At 42.9% G+C, this 17,744-nt stretch overlaps 1 protein-coding gene across 12 annotated transcripts in view; it reads right to left on the bottom strand.

Moving 5' to 3' along the window:
* Positions 1–1,091: 1,091 nt before the first annotated feature.
* cacna1g (calcium channel, voltage-dependent, T type, alpha 1G subunit) overlaps positions 1,092–17,744 on the bottom strand; it is a 323,409-nt gene continuing 306,756 nt past the window's right edge. For 8 of the 12 annotated variants that reach the window (XM_032502089.1, XM_032502090.1, XM_032502092.1 and 5 more), the window contains 4 exons: positions 13,210–13,332; positions 8,439–8,646; positions 7,271–7,440; positions 1,092–2,840 (listed from right to left, as the gene is read on the bottom strand). In XM_032502089.1, the coding sequence (XP_032357980.1) occupies positions 1,923–2,840; positions 7,271–7,440; positions 8,439–8,646; positions 13,210–13,332 (1,419 nt within the window). In that variant the 3' untranslated portion in view covers positions 1,092–1,922. Of the gene's footprint in view, positions 2,841–4,473; positions 5,281–7,270; positions 7,441–8,438; positions 8,647–13,209; positions 13,333–17,744 lie in introns of those variants that run through there. The other 4 variants (XM_032502097.1, XM_032502098.1, XM_032502099.1 and 1 more) reach the window with 2 other exon arrangements.

Below are 17,744 nucleotides of genomic sequence, written 5' to 3'. Positions count from 1 at the left end.
ACATTTTTGGATCCATTTACTTCTCTCAACCATATGTTAAATTAAGAGTCCATGTAGATTTTCATATTAAAACAATATCACAATCCTACATTGAAACATCGTGAAAACAAAACTTTTTAGGGCTTACTTTGACGATATCCAATTTTATGTGTAATTTGAAAAATGAAATAAACAGGCCTATATGCAACTGGGTATCGAAGAGAAATAAGTGATACAAAAGTCATAGGATAATATCTGAGATTAACGGAGAGAGCCCTGGTAAATTTCCCATTGAAGAAGCCTGAAAAAGCAAACACAGCAGAGAACGGGGGTCACAATGCAGTGGAACTTTAATTCTAGTATTTTGTACCCGTCTTATTCTATTTAAGCTTTTCTTACATTCTTTTTTAATTTCTCTTTTCATGTAAAGCCCTTTGAATTGCCTTGTTGCTGAAATGTGCTTAAACCTTGCCTTGCAGAAATGTTATTTTTCTAACCTGTAGTCTTCAGACTCCACCAACGCTGACTCACGTGACATCACTCGAGGCACTTTATCAGCCTTCGCTCACACACACTTCACACTTCCCCTTTAAATCTATTTCCCACAGTAACACTGTGATGCAGAGCTACGCTGCGCACACTTCTATATAATTGGAGTTCCATCCAGGGAACTTCTATTTGGCCTCGCCTTGTGTTGAACGGGAACAGTCCTGTTTCCATTCATCCATCCATCCCTTCATTCACGGTGATAGAGAGAGCAGTGACCGTGGGAAGGTTGGCAGGCGAGATGGCTGCGGTAGGTGTGTTTTAATGTTGGCTTCACAACAGTCTCCAATGTCTGTGGAAAGATTGGTTCTGTCTTATGAGGTCAGATTGAATGGACCCGTGGGTTTGAGCAACCTTAGTCTCACAAACACACACACACACACACACACACACACACACACACAAGAGAAGTCATTTAAAGAAAACGACTGTAGAAAGAACTTTTAGTTGTTGTTCTGAAACAGAGACGTTGGGGCTGTGAGACACTCAGGAGAATCAGCCAATCGATGGGAAATCTTCAAGCGTAACCTCATTTTTCCTTCAGCAATCAAACCACCACGGTCAAATGTGTGTGCTTAAAAATCCAAGCTCAGTTTAATGACTTGTTTTTTTTTTATATATATTTATTTATATATTATTCCTACAAATACATGTTTTCAGCACTTTGAAAAACGTTCACTTTCCTTAGTAAACCAAGAAAGCTACAAATATCCTACGGTGGGAAAAAAAGAAGAGACAAAGACAAACCATTTTGACAAAAAAACCTAAATAAAATCACAAAAAAGACATGGAAATAACAATCGAATGAATTTAAAAAAAACAAAAAACATCCTGTACAAACACTATGGCCCAATAATTTAAGAAAATAGTGTCTCTAAAACGTTCATATTGCTTGGTACCTCCACTGACCGGGCGAGGCCCACCTGTCTTACCCCACCTGTCTTACCCCAGGCAGTTCAGACAGCGACCACAGGGGGCGCCAGATCCCCGGTGCTGATGTCACTCCAGATGTTCCAGGGGTCAAGCTGCAGCCAGTGGCATGCAGGCGTAGCAGAAGAGAAAACGGCCATATTTGTGTTGTTGTTTCATGTGCTCTCTTCTTCTCTGCTTGTTTTGGCAGTAACAATACAAAGACATAGGGACGCTCACACCACTACAGTACTGCACTCATGAAACCAAGGATGTTTGTTGTAGCTATACCATTATTACTCTCTACAGCATTATTACTAGAACTATGACCATCACAGATACACAGTGTGCATCGCGTGTTTGTGTGTGTGTGTGTGTGTAGAGGGTTTTGTCCAGCTGTGTGTGTGTGTGTGTGTGTGTGTGTGTGTGTGTGTGTGTGTGTGTGTGTGTGTGTGTGTGTGTGTGTGTGTGTGTTACAGGTTCAGTGCTCAGAGCTTGTCTTCTCTGGGAAGAGTCAGTAGCTTGGGGTTGTTGTTGGTGTTTGGCGTGCCTCCATCCTGTCCCGAGCCCTCTCCAACTCCCAGGTCAAAGGAGTCCTTCGAGTCACTGGAGGGTGCTCTCCTCCTCAGGCAGGTGTCCCGGCTGGGCACAGCTGGGGGCATCCCTAACGCCCCCAGTCCCATGCCCCCGAGGCCCGAGTAGAGGCCAGACTGAGGCTCCAGTCCGTCCGGGGGGTCCACGGAGATGCACGGCGGGCTCATCTTCTTCTTTCGTCGGGGCGAGGGCAACGATGTCTGAGTGGACGTCAGGCCGTGGGCCTGCAGGCTGTTGGCCCGCGACACAAACCCGGAGGAGGCGGAGGCGGTGCTGGTCTGGGCGCTGGACTCAGCCGATGAGCACACCTCGTCCGAGTGACACCGCAGGTCGTCCAACCAGGAGTAAGGGCGGGGGCGGGGCAGGGGGGCGCCGTGGCCCTGCACGTCGGCGCTGTGGAACCGCTTCAGCTGCCTCAGACACGGACCGCGGGCGTAGCCGCCGCTGTCGTCCGCTATGACGTCATCACTGGCGGCCAACCCCGCGTGGGTGATGAGGGACACTTCCTCGTCCGCCGAGGCCTCGTCCTGCCGCCGCAGCCTGGCTGGGAGGGGCGGAGGGGGTGAGGAGGAAGGGGAGTAGGAGGCGAGGCAGTGCTGCTCACAAAGCTGGGTGTGCACGCTGCTGGGCCGCGGGGGTTTAGGGGAGGGGACCGGGCAGAGAGAAAGCGGCCGCTGAGGATGATGGGAGCAGGGTGAGGGAGAGGCGGAGGGAGATAGAGGGAGGCCCAGAGAGACCACATTCACAAGTCCTTCATTGCTCTCCCCTCCCTCGGAACACAGGGCCTCCTGAGAATCAGTAGACACTGCAACCTGGAAGAAGGGGCATGGACGGGAGAGGGGGGGTGAAATATTTAGGAGAAAAGGGTGAGGAGATGTTGGTAAATGTGCAGTTGAGGAAGGCAGGAGGAGATGACAGGGGGGCGACTAGTTAGTGCGAGGTGATGAGGATGAGAAGCAGTAGTTTGGGTCAGAGTTCACCGTCTGGCCAGAGTCCGGTCTGGACTTCGCTTCGGGGGCAGCGTTGCTTTGAATTGCAACACATTCTGCAAAGAGTGTAACACAGAGGTCACATTAGATACTCAATGGCAGAATCCCATATTGCGATTTGACAATATGAAGTTGGGTAACCAACTTGTGACATTATTGGATGTGTTCTTTGGGTTTTTTCTACTAGTTTACTGTGCTGCTAAGGCTGAGCCAGCATGTTGTTTTTCCATCTGATGGAAAACCAGCCGGACTTGGTAACATCACAACTGGTCTGGAAGCCAACCCTGATCTAATGCGCGACTGACACAAGTGTGATGTGGAAACTGGAAACCTGCAGCTCACATTCAGGGAGAACGGACTCCTTAGTGAAGTAGGAGACATCTTATGTGCTGCAGAATAATATATTAGAAAACTATTTATATAGTTTTTTTCAACGGGTGACACAACAAGCAAAAACATTTTTTTAATTTTTGCGGGCTATGTTGCTTCCATTGACACATCTTTTTTCAGACTAGTGGGGAAAATACTGTACATCCTGAATACACATTAGGTGGTTTATTTTATGAAAAATTTGTCTTTTTGTTTCCGTAGATTTCTCCGGAATATCCTGACCTCCTGAACAGTTATTATTAGATAACGCCTCATTTGCATATTTCAACATTAGATTTCGGAAAATGTTTTATATTGTCTTAATGTAAGTAATCCTCTGGGGAAGTTAATGGTGATATCTTTGAGTTACAATTTTTTTCCCTTATTCACTAGTAATTTTAATAATTTTGTACTGCCAAAAAAAAAAACTCAAAAACAACCCAACTTGTTTGGTTAAAACCCATGACAGACATATGATTATCAAAGAGGAGTATTATGCTTTGTCTTGAAAAATGTCTGGAGGTGGTCTTTAAAGGGACTTGATAAGTGTTCAACTACTTTACTTTAAAAATAACACAATTATTATATTATATGGGTGCATATACATGGGTGCCTGCTCTCCCAGGCGCCCATATACCAACTATCTAAAAGCATTATGAATGTGATGTTAGTTGTTGGAATTAAATAAATATAGACTTGTGTGTTGGCTGCTTTTACTAATTGGACTGGAGAGAAGAACTGGGTTGCCGAGCGCTGGCTGACACGGTGAACTCTGAGCCGGACCCCTGGACCCTCTGACCTTTGACCAGTCACACATAACCCTGTAAACCACCAACCAAATTCTTATCAGTGTTTCCGTTGCGTCATGCTAACCTCTGAACCAAAACCATCTGGGGGGTGTGAGGCCAATAGTCAGAGGGCCAGCATAATGTGCAGCTACTGTAGGAGAGGAAGGGGTTAGTAAGCACAATGGTTGCTAAAACTCATGACATGTCCTCATGACTTGTTGTTCACAGACCACAAACTGGGGGGAGCAAATAATATTTGTGTTGAATTAAGTCAATTAAAGTGTTTTGAATCTGTGGAGTTTTTTGCGAATGGCACTTTGAGAGATTTTTGGGTTCCCCTTGCATGAGCCTGAATGGTGGGACTACAGTGACACCTAGTGGCCAATGATATCACAACCCGGCCCAGCCAACCACCAATCACCAGCCACAGCAGCACAACACCAAGTAACACATAATCACTGGTATATTACTAAGAAAACGTCACCCTGTCACACTTATTTTGAAGCAAAAATCGGATTAAGTGCTACTGTCCTCTGGTTAACAACTATATGTACATTTGAAGCACTAACCCAGTCAATAGAAAACACACACTATCGCTGTGGTACTGCTTGTACAAAATGGCCAAATGCATATGGACAGCACTCGCTGTTCTGTAGTAATCCCCTGAGCTGTATAGTTTATAATGGAGTAAGTGCACTGCATTGTGGGTACATTTCTCAACCAAATAACATAACTGAACTTGAATACATTCTATCACTCAGCTACCAACAAAATCCACTGATGCAATGTTACACCTAGCTCCTGCTGCTTGTATAAGACTAGAGAAGAATGAATACACTCAATGTCCCATAAGGTTTCCTACAGGCTGGGAAGAGAGTTTAAGATGCTTTATGGCTGATGGTTAGCAGTAGACAGAAATTTAAATGAGTGACAAATGGGGGGAGGGGGGGTTTATCAGTCTGTCTCTTGGAAGATGAACGTGGAGTCCAGTGTTTCTGAAACGGCCCAGTGGCAGCTAAAGTCTGCCGTTTGCTGCGCTTTCAGAAACAGGAGTATCTGTGTTTGAGCAGTAGCTCAGGATCGGGCGGCTTTTGGGCCCAACTGAGCTGAGGTCAGAGAGTAACAGATACAGATAGATGGAGAATGAGACGGCAGATACGTTAATACCAGAAAGGAATACCAGGAAGAAGGGGGAGAAGGAAGGAAGAAGAAAAGTGAAACTGTTTAGAACATGCAACAAGGAAAGAGATTTAGGAAAGCTCTAAACCCATTTTTACAACAGGGTCAAAACTGGGAGAAAAATTATATAATATTTTATACATAATATATATATATATATATATATATATATATATATAGTACCAGTCAAAAGACACACCTTCTCTTTCAATGGTTTTTCTTTATTCTTTTCTATTGGCTATTGTAAAGTAGATCAATACTGAATACATTACAACTATAAAATAACACATGGAATGATGTAGTACCCAAAAAAAGTGTTTAACAAACCGAAATATGTTAAAGATTTGACATTATTCAAAGTAGCCATGGTCTGCTTTAAAGGTGCCCTAAGCGATGTCACTCGTTTTTTAGGCTACAACATCTTTTGTCAGCCAACATCTCATGTGCGCTAGCTGCCTGTCCCCAGAACTGTAAACTGTAAAACACCGCGGTCTCTGTAGAAAGCCCAGGCTCTACGAATGGCAACAACAACAACCTGTGCCCACCTGCACCACAAAGCATAACAAAGAGTGTTCCAGCCTATAACAGACAAGAAGGAGTTGGTTGAGCCATCACCACAGCAGTGTTAGCACGTAGGCTACTTCCACAATGCGCGATCATGACTCAACCAACTCCTTTTTGTTGGTGGGTAGTGTTGGTGTACAGTACATAGCCCTATTCTATTTATTTTGGCAAGAATCTCTCAACTAAGTCAAGAGAAATGCAGCCCCTCATTACTACAAGGCATAAGTCAGTCAGTGAGCATAGGAAGGCAGAATACAGTTCAGTACACTACAAAACAAAAACCATAGGATCAGAAGGTGCGTCCAAACTTTTAACTGCAGGGTTCAACGTTGAGATAGCCTGAAGTCAATTTTTACTGGCTCTTACAGCATATGTATTATTTGTTTTAGTGGTTATCAAAAAATGTCTCAAGTCAATTGTTATATTTAGTTGATGACATCCTCTACTGCCACCCAAGAGGACTTGAAGCAGTCTCTTTCGCTTTAGCTCGTACGCAGCCAGTCACGCACCACTAGCGCAAACTCAATTCTTTATTGGCCAACGGCACATTCAAATCAAAACATTCAACACATTTTCTCCAACGTGGGCAACAGAACTATAAAAATGACAACCCATTTGCCCACTCATAGGGCTGGCTATTGTTAAAAAATGTCAATACCGATACCGTGACTTTGATTCCGGTTCCAAAACTATACTTTTTTCTATACTATATTTATAAAACAAAAAAATTACAACATTTCAAATTACTTTCTTTCAAATTATTTTCCTTTTTTCCATTCCTACTACGTGAGCCAAGTGTCTGTGGGTTTTTCCTGTCCACCTCTACAACGTGTAACACCAATCTCAAACATTATTAGATCTTGGTAGAATGCTGCATGCTTATTGGCTCACTGACGCTGATGAGATTTACTCTTTAGGTATTGAAATCGGGTATTGAATAACAAGGCATTTTTCAACACTCAATACTTAAGAGGCAATCCGGTCGGAGCCTAAAAAATATTGAATTCGGTACCCAGCCCTACCCACTTTTAATTGCCCCCGGGCCATTGTGCAAACCTCTTTGTTGAACACTGGACTGGTACTTGTATATATATACATATACATAACAAAAGACTCAATGGGTTTTCATTCACACCAAAGACCCAGCACTCCAGTTCAGCTTCTTGTCTCTTCTAGAAAGTGCTTTAATGAGTGAAATCACCCTCTGTAGTGTTTGGTATGAATACAAACTTCCACATCATTGGGCCTAAAGGGCACATGGTTGCCAACCACTGAGCTTTCTTCACATACAGCACAGACACAAACAGGACACGACTACAAGAGTGAAAATGGGACACAGTGAGATTTAGTCACCTGTCTGTGGAGCGTGCGGCTGAGTGTGCGTGCGCTTCTGGGAGGTGGTAGTCGTGGTATACTCTCTGAGTCGGAGTGGCTGTGGGGGCTGATGGGTCTGAAGCAGTCTGCGGGGACGCTCAGCCGCTGGGAACCCTCCTCTGGTTGTGAACACACTGAGCTACTGGAGCCTGCACGCAAACAAGCACAGCACTGAATATGAAACAACAACAGGTTCAGCAGGGGTGTTCATTCTCAGAGGTTCGGTGTCAACTTGCGTCACGTTAAGCTTAAAGCTTTCAATTGTTTGTCCTGTCCTAGTCTTGCATTGCCAGAACTATCTCCACAGCGCTGTGCAGTTAGGTCTGGCAACAATGTATTTCTTTAATCACAATCGTCTTGGGCGGTGCTAAGCTCTGGATGCAACGATGGTGGCTCTGCAAAATAGTCTAGGGTAGGAACTTGTTTTGGTGGAACAACTGCACCCTGCAATAGACTACTACTAATAGTAATAATAGACTACTGGAATTGTTGCAAGTAGTATAAATGTGATAGGCGGCCCTGTCTGTCAATTAATGTCGTCCTGTGATGCAGGCCCCTGATTGGTCCAAGCACGTAGGCAACTGCGTACCCTGCTTACCGATAGTTACGCATCTGAATCACTCAATTCTCATTGGCTACCTGCCAATGTGGCAGGCAGATTGACAGTGTTACCCGCCAATTGCAAAATTCACCAGCATTTGACAGCTGGTCGGGTGTTATTTTCAGGCCCTAGCTGTGTGTATTTCATAGCAATCCTGCCAATCCGTCCCAAAACACCCCAGTTAGAGAGTACATGTCAAATATGCATATTATTTGTAAATCGTTACAATCGTACCCCTAAAGAACCAAGCAGGCCTGCATGATACATTTTTTTTTTGCTTGCTATTTTCAGCGTGTAGCTAGCCAGCTCAAAGTTTGTTGTTGTTTGCCGAAGCGAAGGGATTTTGAAAACGCCAACACACAGAGAGCGGAACGTGAGGGGACTCGCAGGATGTCAGGAAAATATCTTGGGTATGTACTTTCATTGATCCCAACTAGTCCTATCCTAATGAGATGTCACAAATTCTGGATCCAAACAAGTCAAATAAGCTGCCAGGCAGCAACTGCGGTTTCTGCAAAATTGTATGATTATTGCAGCATACATTACCTGATTGCGCTCTGTGGGTGCCCCGTATGTGCTGTGGCCCCTGTGTCTGTGCTAAAAGGTGTGCTGGAGCCGGGTCCGTGTTGCCAGAGGTCGGCAGGGGGGGGGACATGTAGCTGTCGTTGGGCAGGGAGTGTGTGCGTCCCACCGCAGGCTTCCTGACGCTCAGCAGGTTGTCCTCCAGTGGCTCCCCAGGATCCAGCTGCTCCAGCTGGGGAAAGAGACAAGAGAGTCAGGGTCCCTCTGGAGCTGCAAGGATCGGGGCTACTCTTAAACTTACACACTTTCACACTCTAACACATTCACAGTTGATATCTTTCTAAGACGCCATGTAGGGAAAGAGGCAGAGGTCATCAGCATACACAGAAAGCAGACGGGATCTTTGCATGTTGGATTCGACTGGCACAGAGCTGCCACAGATCACAGAAGCAAGACCATGCTAGGTTGAAATTTCCAAATGCTTTTATGTTAGATTGTTTTTTAAAATTGTAACAGCAAAAACACACCGGACGCAGAAGTGGGGCAAAGCATCGTGAGGCGAGGCTATTTTCATATTATCCAATCTGTCTGTGCAGCTACACCGGCTGCGATCATTTTTGCATCTCCCATATTTCGTCCGCAAGCAGCTAGCAAATGTGTCAAGCCAGGCAGGTAATCACATAGGAGGAAGACCACACGCTGGACATTTTGAAATTTCCAATTGCAAAATAAAACACCCAAGTTTATTGGGATTTTGGCTGTCTTCACTTCTCAGCTGTGACTAGATCAAAACAGACGATCAGGCACACGGAGAGAGGGACGGACAGACAGACAGAGTTACACACACACACACACACACACACACACACACACACACACACACACACACACACACACCACACACAACACACACACACACACACACGTAGGGTGGCATTGTGATGCTGCAGAGAATCGAGCGTTCGGTATGAACAGCCAGGTGAGCGATCGTGGATGAATCTAGCTTCACGATGTCCGGTGTGTTTTCCCTGTCCGACTAACTCCGTATTGTGTCTCCATTAACACCAGCAGTCATGTCACATTACTTAAGCCTGCTCCGTGATTGTGTGTCAGCTGGGGCAGTGTCCTGCTGCCTGACCCTTTACAGAACGAGTTCACATTCATCACAGAGATACTGGAGTTCCAGCACACTTTACACCCAAGTAGCAAACACAAGGACAACTCAAAGGACTCAAAACTACTAAAACGCCAGGGGACAGAAGACAAGTATTAAACACGGAAGAAGACTTATAGGAAGGGGCCATACAGTACATGTAAAGCACATAGGAATAAGACAACTAAGGAAAGGTAGAAGGGAGTAAAAGGAGGTTGCAGAGAGAGAGACGGAGGAGAATAAGACAAAGAAGAGATACCAGTAGAGACAAAGGAAAGAAAACTGCAAACTGGCATGTGAGGATGCGCACTACTTTACTGGACTGGACTGCAGAGTAACACACATTAGGCTGGAAAGGTGGAATGAGAAAGAAAAGAGAAAGTTGGAGGGCACAGTTTATACGTTTACATGCGCACTAATATTCCACTATTATTCCGAGCATGACAATACTCCAAATAAGATTGATTGAGACGAATATTCCGAATAAGGCCTTTACCTGAATATAGCATTTTCCACTTAGGACATGTTGGAAATGCTGGTATTATTCGGGTTTTAGAGGCATTCTTTGGACATATACAAAGCATTCAGAAAATGCGTCTCAATCAGGGTTTTTAGCACAGTTTAGGGCCTTTTGCCTGTTTAGGGCTTATAGCTAGCTTTGTCTGTTGCTATGGTTGTGGTACCCAAACTAACCAGCCAACAGTTTGCAGGGAGATGCATGGCCAAAAGAAAGTACGGAGAAACACAGCTAGACTTGTAAACATTATGAAAGACTTGGATATTAACAGGTTTTGGGATATTACCAAACATCGCAAGCGTGTCCTCTTCAGAGTAGGGTTGAAGGACTGAAAGAGCGACGCTTAGATCGCATGGTTGAACAAGTCCACTACTGGTGGAACACTTTGAAAAAAAATCCTATTTTGCACGGCTTTGAACGGCTACATGCTGAATATTAGTTGAATATTTAGTTTCATTAGCCATGTAAACAGCTTAATCGGAATATCGTCTTTTTTGGATTAGGGGCTAAAAACAAAATATTATGTGCATGTAAACGTACTGATTGTTCACCAGGGTCTTTCAATGCCTCTTGTACCCCTCTATCTCCTCACTACCCGTCTTTTTGTGTGTTTGTCCCAGCACAATTCAATTAACAGCGATTTCTTTGTCATGTGTTGGTCATCATTCTCCGTTTTTGAGACTGTCAAGGTTACAGTGAGTCTCTCTCTCTCTGGGGAAGACGACAGGGGAGTGTGACCTTTAATGAGACAAACTGGTTGTTAATTATACCCTGACACCCAGTTGACATTTAATTCAAGTTTCAATTTAAAGAGAAAGTTGTCCTTTCAATGACAATAGCCCACTGGGACAGGATAGCATGGAGGAGTGTATAGATTAATTCTTGTGAGGATCAGTGGTGGAAGAAGTATTTAGATCCTTCACTTAAAGCTATAGGGCACGACTATTCTATATTATTGAACTTCTGTTACATTGAGGCCATTGTCAAATGAGTTGATACAAAAGCTAATTAATCCTATCAGCTCTGTCCGCAATTTCCCCCCTGTGGGACAAATAAAGGTTTGGTGGAGGAGGGGTGGGGGTGGTGTGCAATCACCAAAGGCTTGGATCATGTGGACGTGCCTTGTCATTACTTAGAATTCCTTATGGGGGCGACTGAAACTACCCACTATAGCTTTAAGTAAAAGTACTAGTAATACCACACAGTAAAAATACACTGTTAATTCTGTTACATTTAACACTGTTGCATTGAAACTGTGAGTTAAGTAAAAGTATGTAAGTGTCATCAGGAAAATGTAGTTAAAGTATTAAAAGTAAAACTACTCAATGCAGAAACATCCTCACATTTTAGAAACGGGAAACGATCCAAACTGTTCTGTCAATCAACTGAGTGTTTAATCGGCTAATCATTTCAGCTGGACTTGTGAACAGGTCTTTAGAAAGATAGGTTGGGTATTTCAATATACATTAAAGCATTGTATTTTATAAACTACATGTGTTTTGTGTGCTGAAATCTTAATTTGTAAAGTAACTAAAGCTTTTAGATGAATGTAGTCAAGTCAAATGTACAATATTTCTCTTTGAAATTTAAAGTAGTAGAAGTAGAAAAAGGCATGAAAGGAAAAGACTTAAGTAAAGTACCTCAAATGTATAATTAAGTACAGTAGTTGAGTAAATGTACTTAGTAACATGCCACCACCAGTGAGCATGCACATGTCCGGGTCTAAAATCCATTATTTTTCACATCAAGACATATAGAGTGCATTATTGTGCCTGATGCAACTGGCTCCGATTGCTTTCCATGCGGCATAAATTAAAGCGTTGGCATTTTGTGTTCACTTAAGAACTGATTCATAATATTACCGTACATTACATTACATATCATTTAGCTGACGCTTTTATTGCTTTATTGCTATATATGTCAGAGGTTACGCGCTATAATATGATGTTAACTCACACATGCCAAGCCAGTCCGACACACATACTCAGGATGTATCCCTGTTTTCAGGTACAAAAATTTAGGTAATTACCAGGGAATCACAGACAGTCACAGATAGTCTGTGATTCCCTGGTAATTACCTAAATTTTTCCTGGATAAAATGATGTAATTTGAGAATACTTATTGAGAAAATAGAGAAAAGTCAGAGTCATTGAAGTCTAGTCAGTTGTGGAAAGTGTATAAGCCAAAAAGGGCCCCATTTAATCTCAAGTTAATATTCTTTAGTTTCACTTATTATTGGACACTTTATTCTCCATACGTGCTGTATTGTATGCGTGCTTTCAGAAAGACTTTCCATTTTCCATATGCAGCTGACCTGCTGTACACAGACAACAAGACTAATGCTTTGTGAGCAATGCAATGGAAATTGTGGATTGGAAATGTCCCACGTGAACAATGTGTTTACTGTCCCTGTACTGCAGGTAATAACAGATGACATAGTTGTTTCCAGGAATGTCCCTATGCATTTACAGTTTCATATAAGAAATTATAGGAAACTATTAGTTCCTGTCTGATGAAGTGTTAACATTTTTTCCATATGTGGCCTCATGAGTGATTAAAAAGTGAGTCACTATATTTAGAATTTGTAAATACTGTCACGAGGACTGTCTCAGTTTTCCTACATTAAGTCTTCTTTTGCTCAGTTTTGGGCTCCATTAAGTCCTGAATATTTGTCCCTTTTTTTAACAGAATGTTAGCTGCTAAATGCTCCTCTATGTTCAGCTAATTGTTGACTTAGCCTGCTTGCTGTTTAGTGCTGGGTAGGGTGGGTTCTAGTGTAATAATTTGTCCTAAAACAAAGCTGACTACTGCCTAAAACAGAAGGAAGGTAGAGAACATCAAATTTTAAAAAAAAGCTGATTAGAGCCCCTTTTTAAATGTTTTAGTTGTGCTGGGATGTGTATGGGAAGTGCAGATTAGCTGTTTAGCTAACGTAGCATCCGGTTGGTTAGCTCTATCAACCCAAGCCTGTTCCACCCCAGTGTGTGAGCAGTAGGGGGAGGGGGGGAGCGGGGGACAAGTGGCTTTGGAAGTGCCCTGGGAAAGGACACACTACAAACTGCGGGGGGGAAGAGGAGGAAGAGAAAGAGGGATGGAGGAAGACAAAGAGAGAGAACTGTCAGTACATTGCATTCCAGACTGGTTAGAAAGAGGGGGTTAAAATCGCCAGCGGCCGAGTCGTCTGTCAGAGCTAGGGACCAGGATTTCTCCGAGGCCAGAGACAGAGCTTCCATCTCCGCTAAAGGGATCTAGGTAGGAAGAGACAACGGCTAGTGAGCAGAGAAAAACAAACGCACAAAGATAAGGACGATACCCACAGACAAGACCTGCAGCTAACAGCTGACTAACGGAGGGTTCACATAACATCTACAGCTGAAAATTAGCCAACTGGCTTACATTGGCACATATACAGAAATGTTAATGATTGTGCACTGTCCTTAAATAAATAAAATAAATGAAGAGAACATGAGAGAAAAACATGTTACAACTTTGTAACAACATATATGAATCTGGAAGTATGTAGCGAAGAAAAAAAACAAAGCAAAATGTATAGAATGGAAACCACGTGAGGACATTTAGACCTTTTAAAACGCTGTTCCTATTATTTTAATGTGGTGTTACCAACACTAGTATTATGTCCGACACACACAAACACAACATGGATGGAATGGTTTCGGTCTGGAGTTTTTCACACTATCGTCATGGCTGAGCCGGCAAAGAAGAAGCAGAAAGCTATGAAAGCATTGTCTGAGGAACAGAGAAAGACACAAGTTAACATCGGAGCTAAAGTTTCAGAATGGGAAGAACTGAGACAAACAAAAGCTTGCAAATCCCATGCTGACTTGGCATTCCTGCTGTCACGCATGTAAGTATCTTTGGGATAAACTCAGTTTAATCTTTGTATTTCTTGTTATTGTGACCTCAGGATGTTTGCTATTGTTCATAAAGGTTTTTCTTACGATCGCTGTCGGTTACGGGCTTCCTAGCTGTCTACCTCAGCATTCGCCGGTTTCTATGTTAACAAATGCACATGACCAGAGGGAGAAGATGGGAGGGGGGGGGGGGGGAGTGAGTCGCCAATTACTTTTTACAACAGCGTTGCCAAAAATATATTCCAAAGCTGTAGGGGAGCTCTATAGAGAAACAGCGAATAAATTGCAAAACTGCATAGCGCCCCTTTAAACAAGCATCTCCTTGCAGATGGAGAACTAAAGCATTGTGGGTTTATAGCGACAGATATTCAGGCATGGACGATGCAGTATTTCAGCATATGATTAAAGCAATATTACCTGATTATAATATCCACTGATATTTCTGCAACACAATAAATCCCTAAACTGTATCTTTCTTGCAGAGGAACATTAAATAAAATGAACAGAGCAGTGTTGTTTTGAAAACTGTATTGTGTGTGGTGTGGTTATGTTGCATTAAATGTATTTTATTTAATATTTGCTCATGTTCCCTTTTGATAATAACCCATATTCCTTTCATTGTAGGTTCATTTTTTGCCAAACAAATAAATGATAAGCAATGATACAATTTGCACAAAAACAAACGTGACCCAAAACTGAACCGTACATTTTGTGAACCGTAGCACCCCTAACACACACACACACACACACACACACACACACACCACACACACACACACACACACACACACACACACACCAGGGTTTCACAAAGCACTTTGTAGTTAAGGCGGCCGCCTAAGCAACACTCGCCTGCTGCCTTAACTGTGTCGTCCAAAAGCAGAAAAAAGGGGGGCAGACGCACAACAGGGGTTCCGTTATGTAACCCGCACACCGCTGCTCATTTAGCTTTTTATGAAAGTCATAAAGTCATAATTACACAACTCTGCAGAGCATTCTGCTCCACTGAACTTAAGCAAACTGTCATCCGCTTAGTCCCTCCCCGATGTGAGTCGAGTGCAGATTTGAGACGCGCATGCGTCACTTTGAGACAAGTAGCCAACAAGATGCTAACGAGAGACTTCTGTATTATCATTACAATAAAAATGAAGCTAAAAAAACAAAGTTTGTTCTCTGCTGGCAACAAGTTAGCATCAAACAAAGGCTTTCAGGTTAATGGCGTTTTGAGCTAATGTTAGCAATCAAAATGTCATAGATAGCAACAACGTTTTTGAAATTATTACCATCTTCTGTTATTGTTTGTAATGAGAAAAGTTTATTATTTTTATGGATTTCACAAATTTCAGTAGGCTATGACGCGTTATGCTGTAAACCGTTTACATCTGAGCATGCGTGACTCCCATCTGCACTCAACTCACAATGACATATTCTCTTTCCCCGAGCAACTGGAACAGTGACAGGATGTCTTCACTCGCGAAGTCATGGCAACCAAATAAACAACAGGGCGAGTACACTTGTCACTCAATCTAAGGCAAAGTGAAACAGCGACAAAAGCCGCAACATGAAATCTGCACTCACACGGTTCCCATAAACTATGACAGCTACAGTTTATTGGAAAATAGCATAGTGGACACTGAATTAGATGAATTCATAGTTTCAACACACACTGTATTAATGTTAGCTACTGTTTTAAAACTGTTTTCCAGGTTAGTGGGGGTGGATACCACTCAAAACCAACATTAAAAATGTAGCTAGAGATGTTCATGTTGTTACCGGTTTCAGGGAACGGCACCCTACGGTACCGTCTATTAGCTGGATGGTTTTAAGGTAACAGTCGGTTGCTAACAGCAGATAAGCCCAATGACAGCAAAAGTTATTGTTCATTTTTTGGCACAATGTTTCTGACTGTAGTACTGGTCACTGAAATGTACAGCGTGATGATTCTGAACAAACTGTGCAACGCGATGCCAGCGAGACAATCACACGCTTTCACAGCAACAAACAAGCAGACAGGGGAATCATTTATATTGCATGTGAAGTCATTTCAAACGTGTCGAGGCCCAATGTTGAACAAAATACCTCTAAGTGCCTATCCGAGTTCTGAGTTCGTTCACATCACTGAACTGAGCCGAGTTTGGCGTCAGTCTCGCAGTGGTTAAGAAGCCTCGGATGTTGCTGGCTTCTGTGAGAGGAGCTGCTGTGTACTTTGCCTTGTACCTGCTAAACAGGGGAAATGCTTTCTGACAGGCAAATGAGCCATCCGAGCAGAAGGGAGCAGCGTCCCGAAACTCAATGGAAAACATGTTCTGCTAACGCGTCAGGAGGAGAAAGGTGGCCTGTGGCGCCTAATAATGACATCTTAGACCAATTTAAAGCTTTTCGAAGATGGGGTTTTGCAATGCTACTGTAATTGGCCGACGTTTGACTTCACATTAGGAAAAGAGGCACTCCGATGCATTATCCAGCGGGGGAGGGGGGGACTTCTGGGGCTCCAGCCCTGAATGTTTTCTCAAAATTTGGATGAGTTTTTTAGGTTTAAAAAAATTCCTTCAACTGTTCTATGCTGCTACTTGCACTACTAATATGCTATTCCCTGAAGAAATCTGAAATGTTCTTTTAGGGATGCTTATGTCCCGAGAGCGTCCAACAGTGACGCCAAGAGTCCCGACCAAGCACGTCTAAATATAAAGCCAAAGGAGACTTTTTGCATCAATTACAAAAGCCAAAGGCACCTGACCAAGCGATGGGAGTGAGTGTGTGAAAATGACACACATTATGTACATGTACAGACACAAACAGAGACACAGTAGGAGAACAGAGGAGACTGAGAAAACTCTAAAGCATGTCACGGAGACTGCTGAGGCAGACCAAAAACCTGTCATGCATGAATGAATATAAGTGAATGAAGACGTGAGCGAGGGAATGAGATCATGGCTGAGGCGGGATATGACGCACTGCTCTGTGGTGTGCAACAGGGCTGGTTAGACAGGGTCAAATATTTAATGTGGAGGAATGCCAGCACAAAAAAAACCCAGAAATGGCTGTAGGGCTGCATGATATGTACAAAACATCACATGATGTTCCATGAATTTTATGAAATGAAGTTCTACGGACAGTATGTACTACATTTCTGTGTAACTGTCTTTCACTGTGTAGGCCAGGGGAACTTGATTCATCTTTAAGTAATTTCATCTGGAATTGAGTCATGTTATTTTCATTGAAACACGTTATAAACTCTGCCATTAGTGGTAAGATAACTTTAGCTGTTCTCAATAAAAGTATTGTTTCAAGAGGCAACCAAGCTCATAACTATATATGTAATCTTCTTAATTTAAAGGGTCAGTTCACCCAAATTAAATATTTTCTTCCTTAACTCTAGTACAGTGGCTCCAAATATGTTTATTTGTGACTCCTAATACAAAGTGAAATCTACTTGGAACCCCCCTTTTCTGTTGTTGAAACTTATATGCAATTGTTTTCAACAATCTCCTACTGTCTTCCAGTCTGGTCTCTTACCACGGAGGAAATTACTGAATCAATAGCACAACTATACAGTTGAGCGCGCAAGATCCACAGTAATCTTCCAAAGTGGTCTCACCATTGCGATGCACTCACACGCTCAAACACTCGGACTTACCAAAACTACATGAACAGCCACGCTGTTGCATTTAATTGACTCAACAACAACATGAGACCAGCAAACCTCACAAGGTCAGTCTCACAGGCATTCATTACATTCCCCCCCCCCATACAAAAACAACCATTTTTTTATATACATGTTAAATGTT

Source organism: Etheostoma spectabile, chromosome 21 (assembly GCF_008692095.1).
Source record: "Etheostoma spectabile isolate EspeVRDwgs_2016 chromosome 21, UIUC_Espe_1.0, whole genome shotgun sequence".
Classification (NCBI taxonomy): Eukaryota; Metazoa; Chordata; class Actinopteri; order Perciformes; family Percidae; genus Etheostoma; species Etheostoma spectabile.
This window is presented reverse-complemented; position numbering and strand designations above follow the sequence as displayed.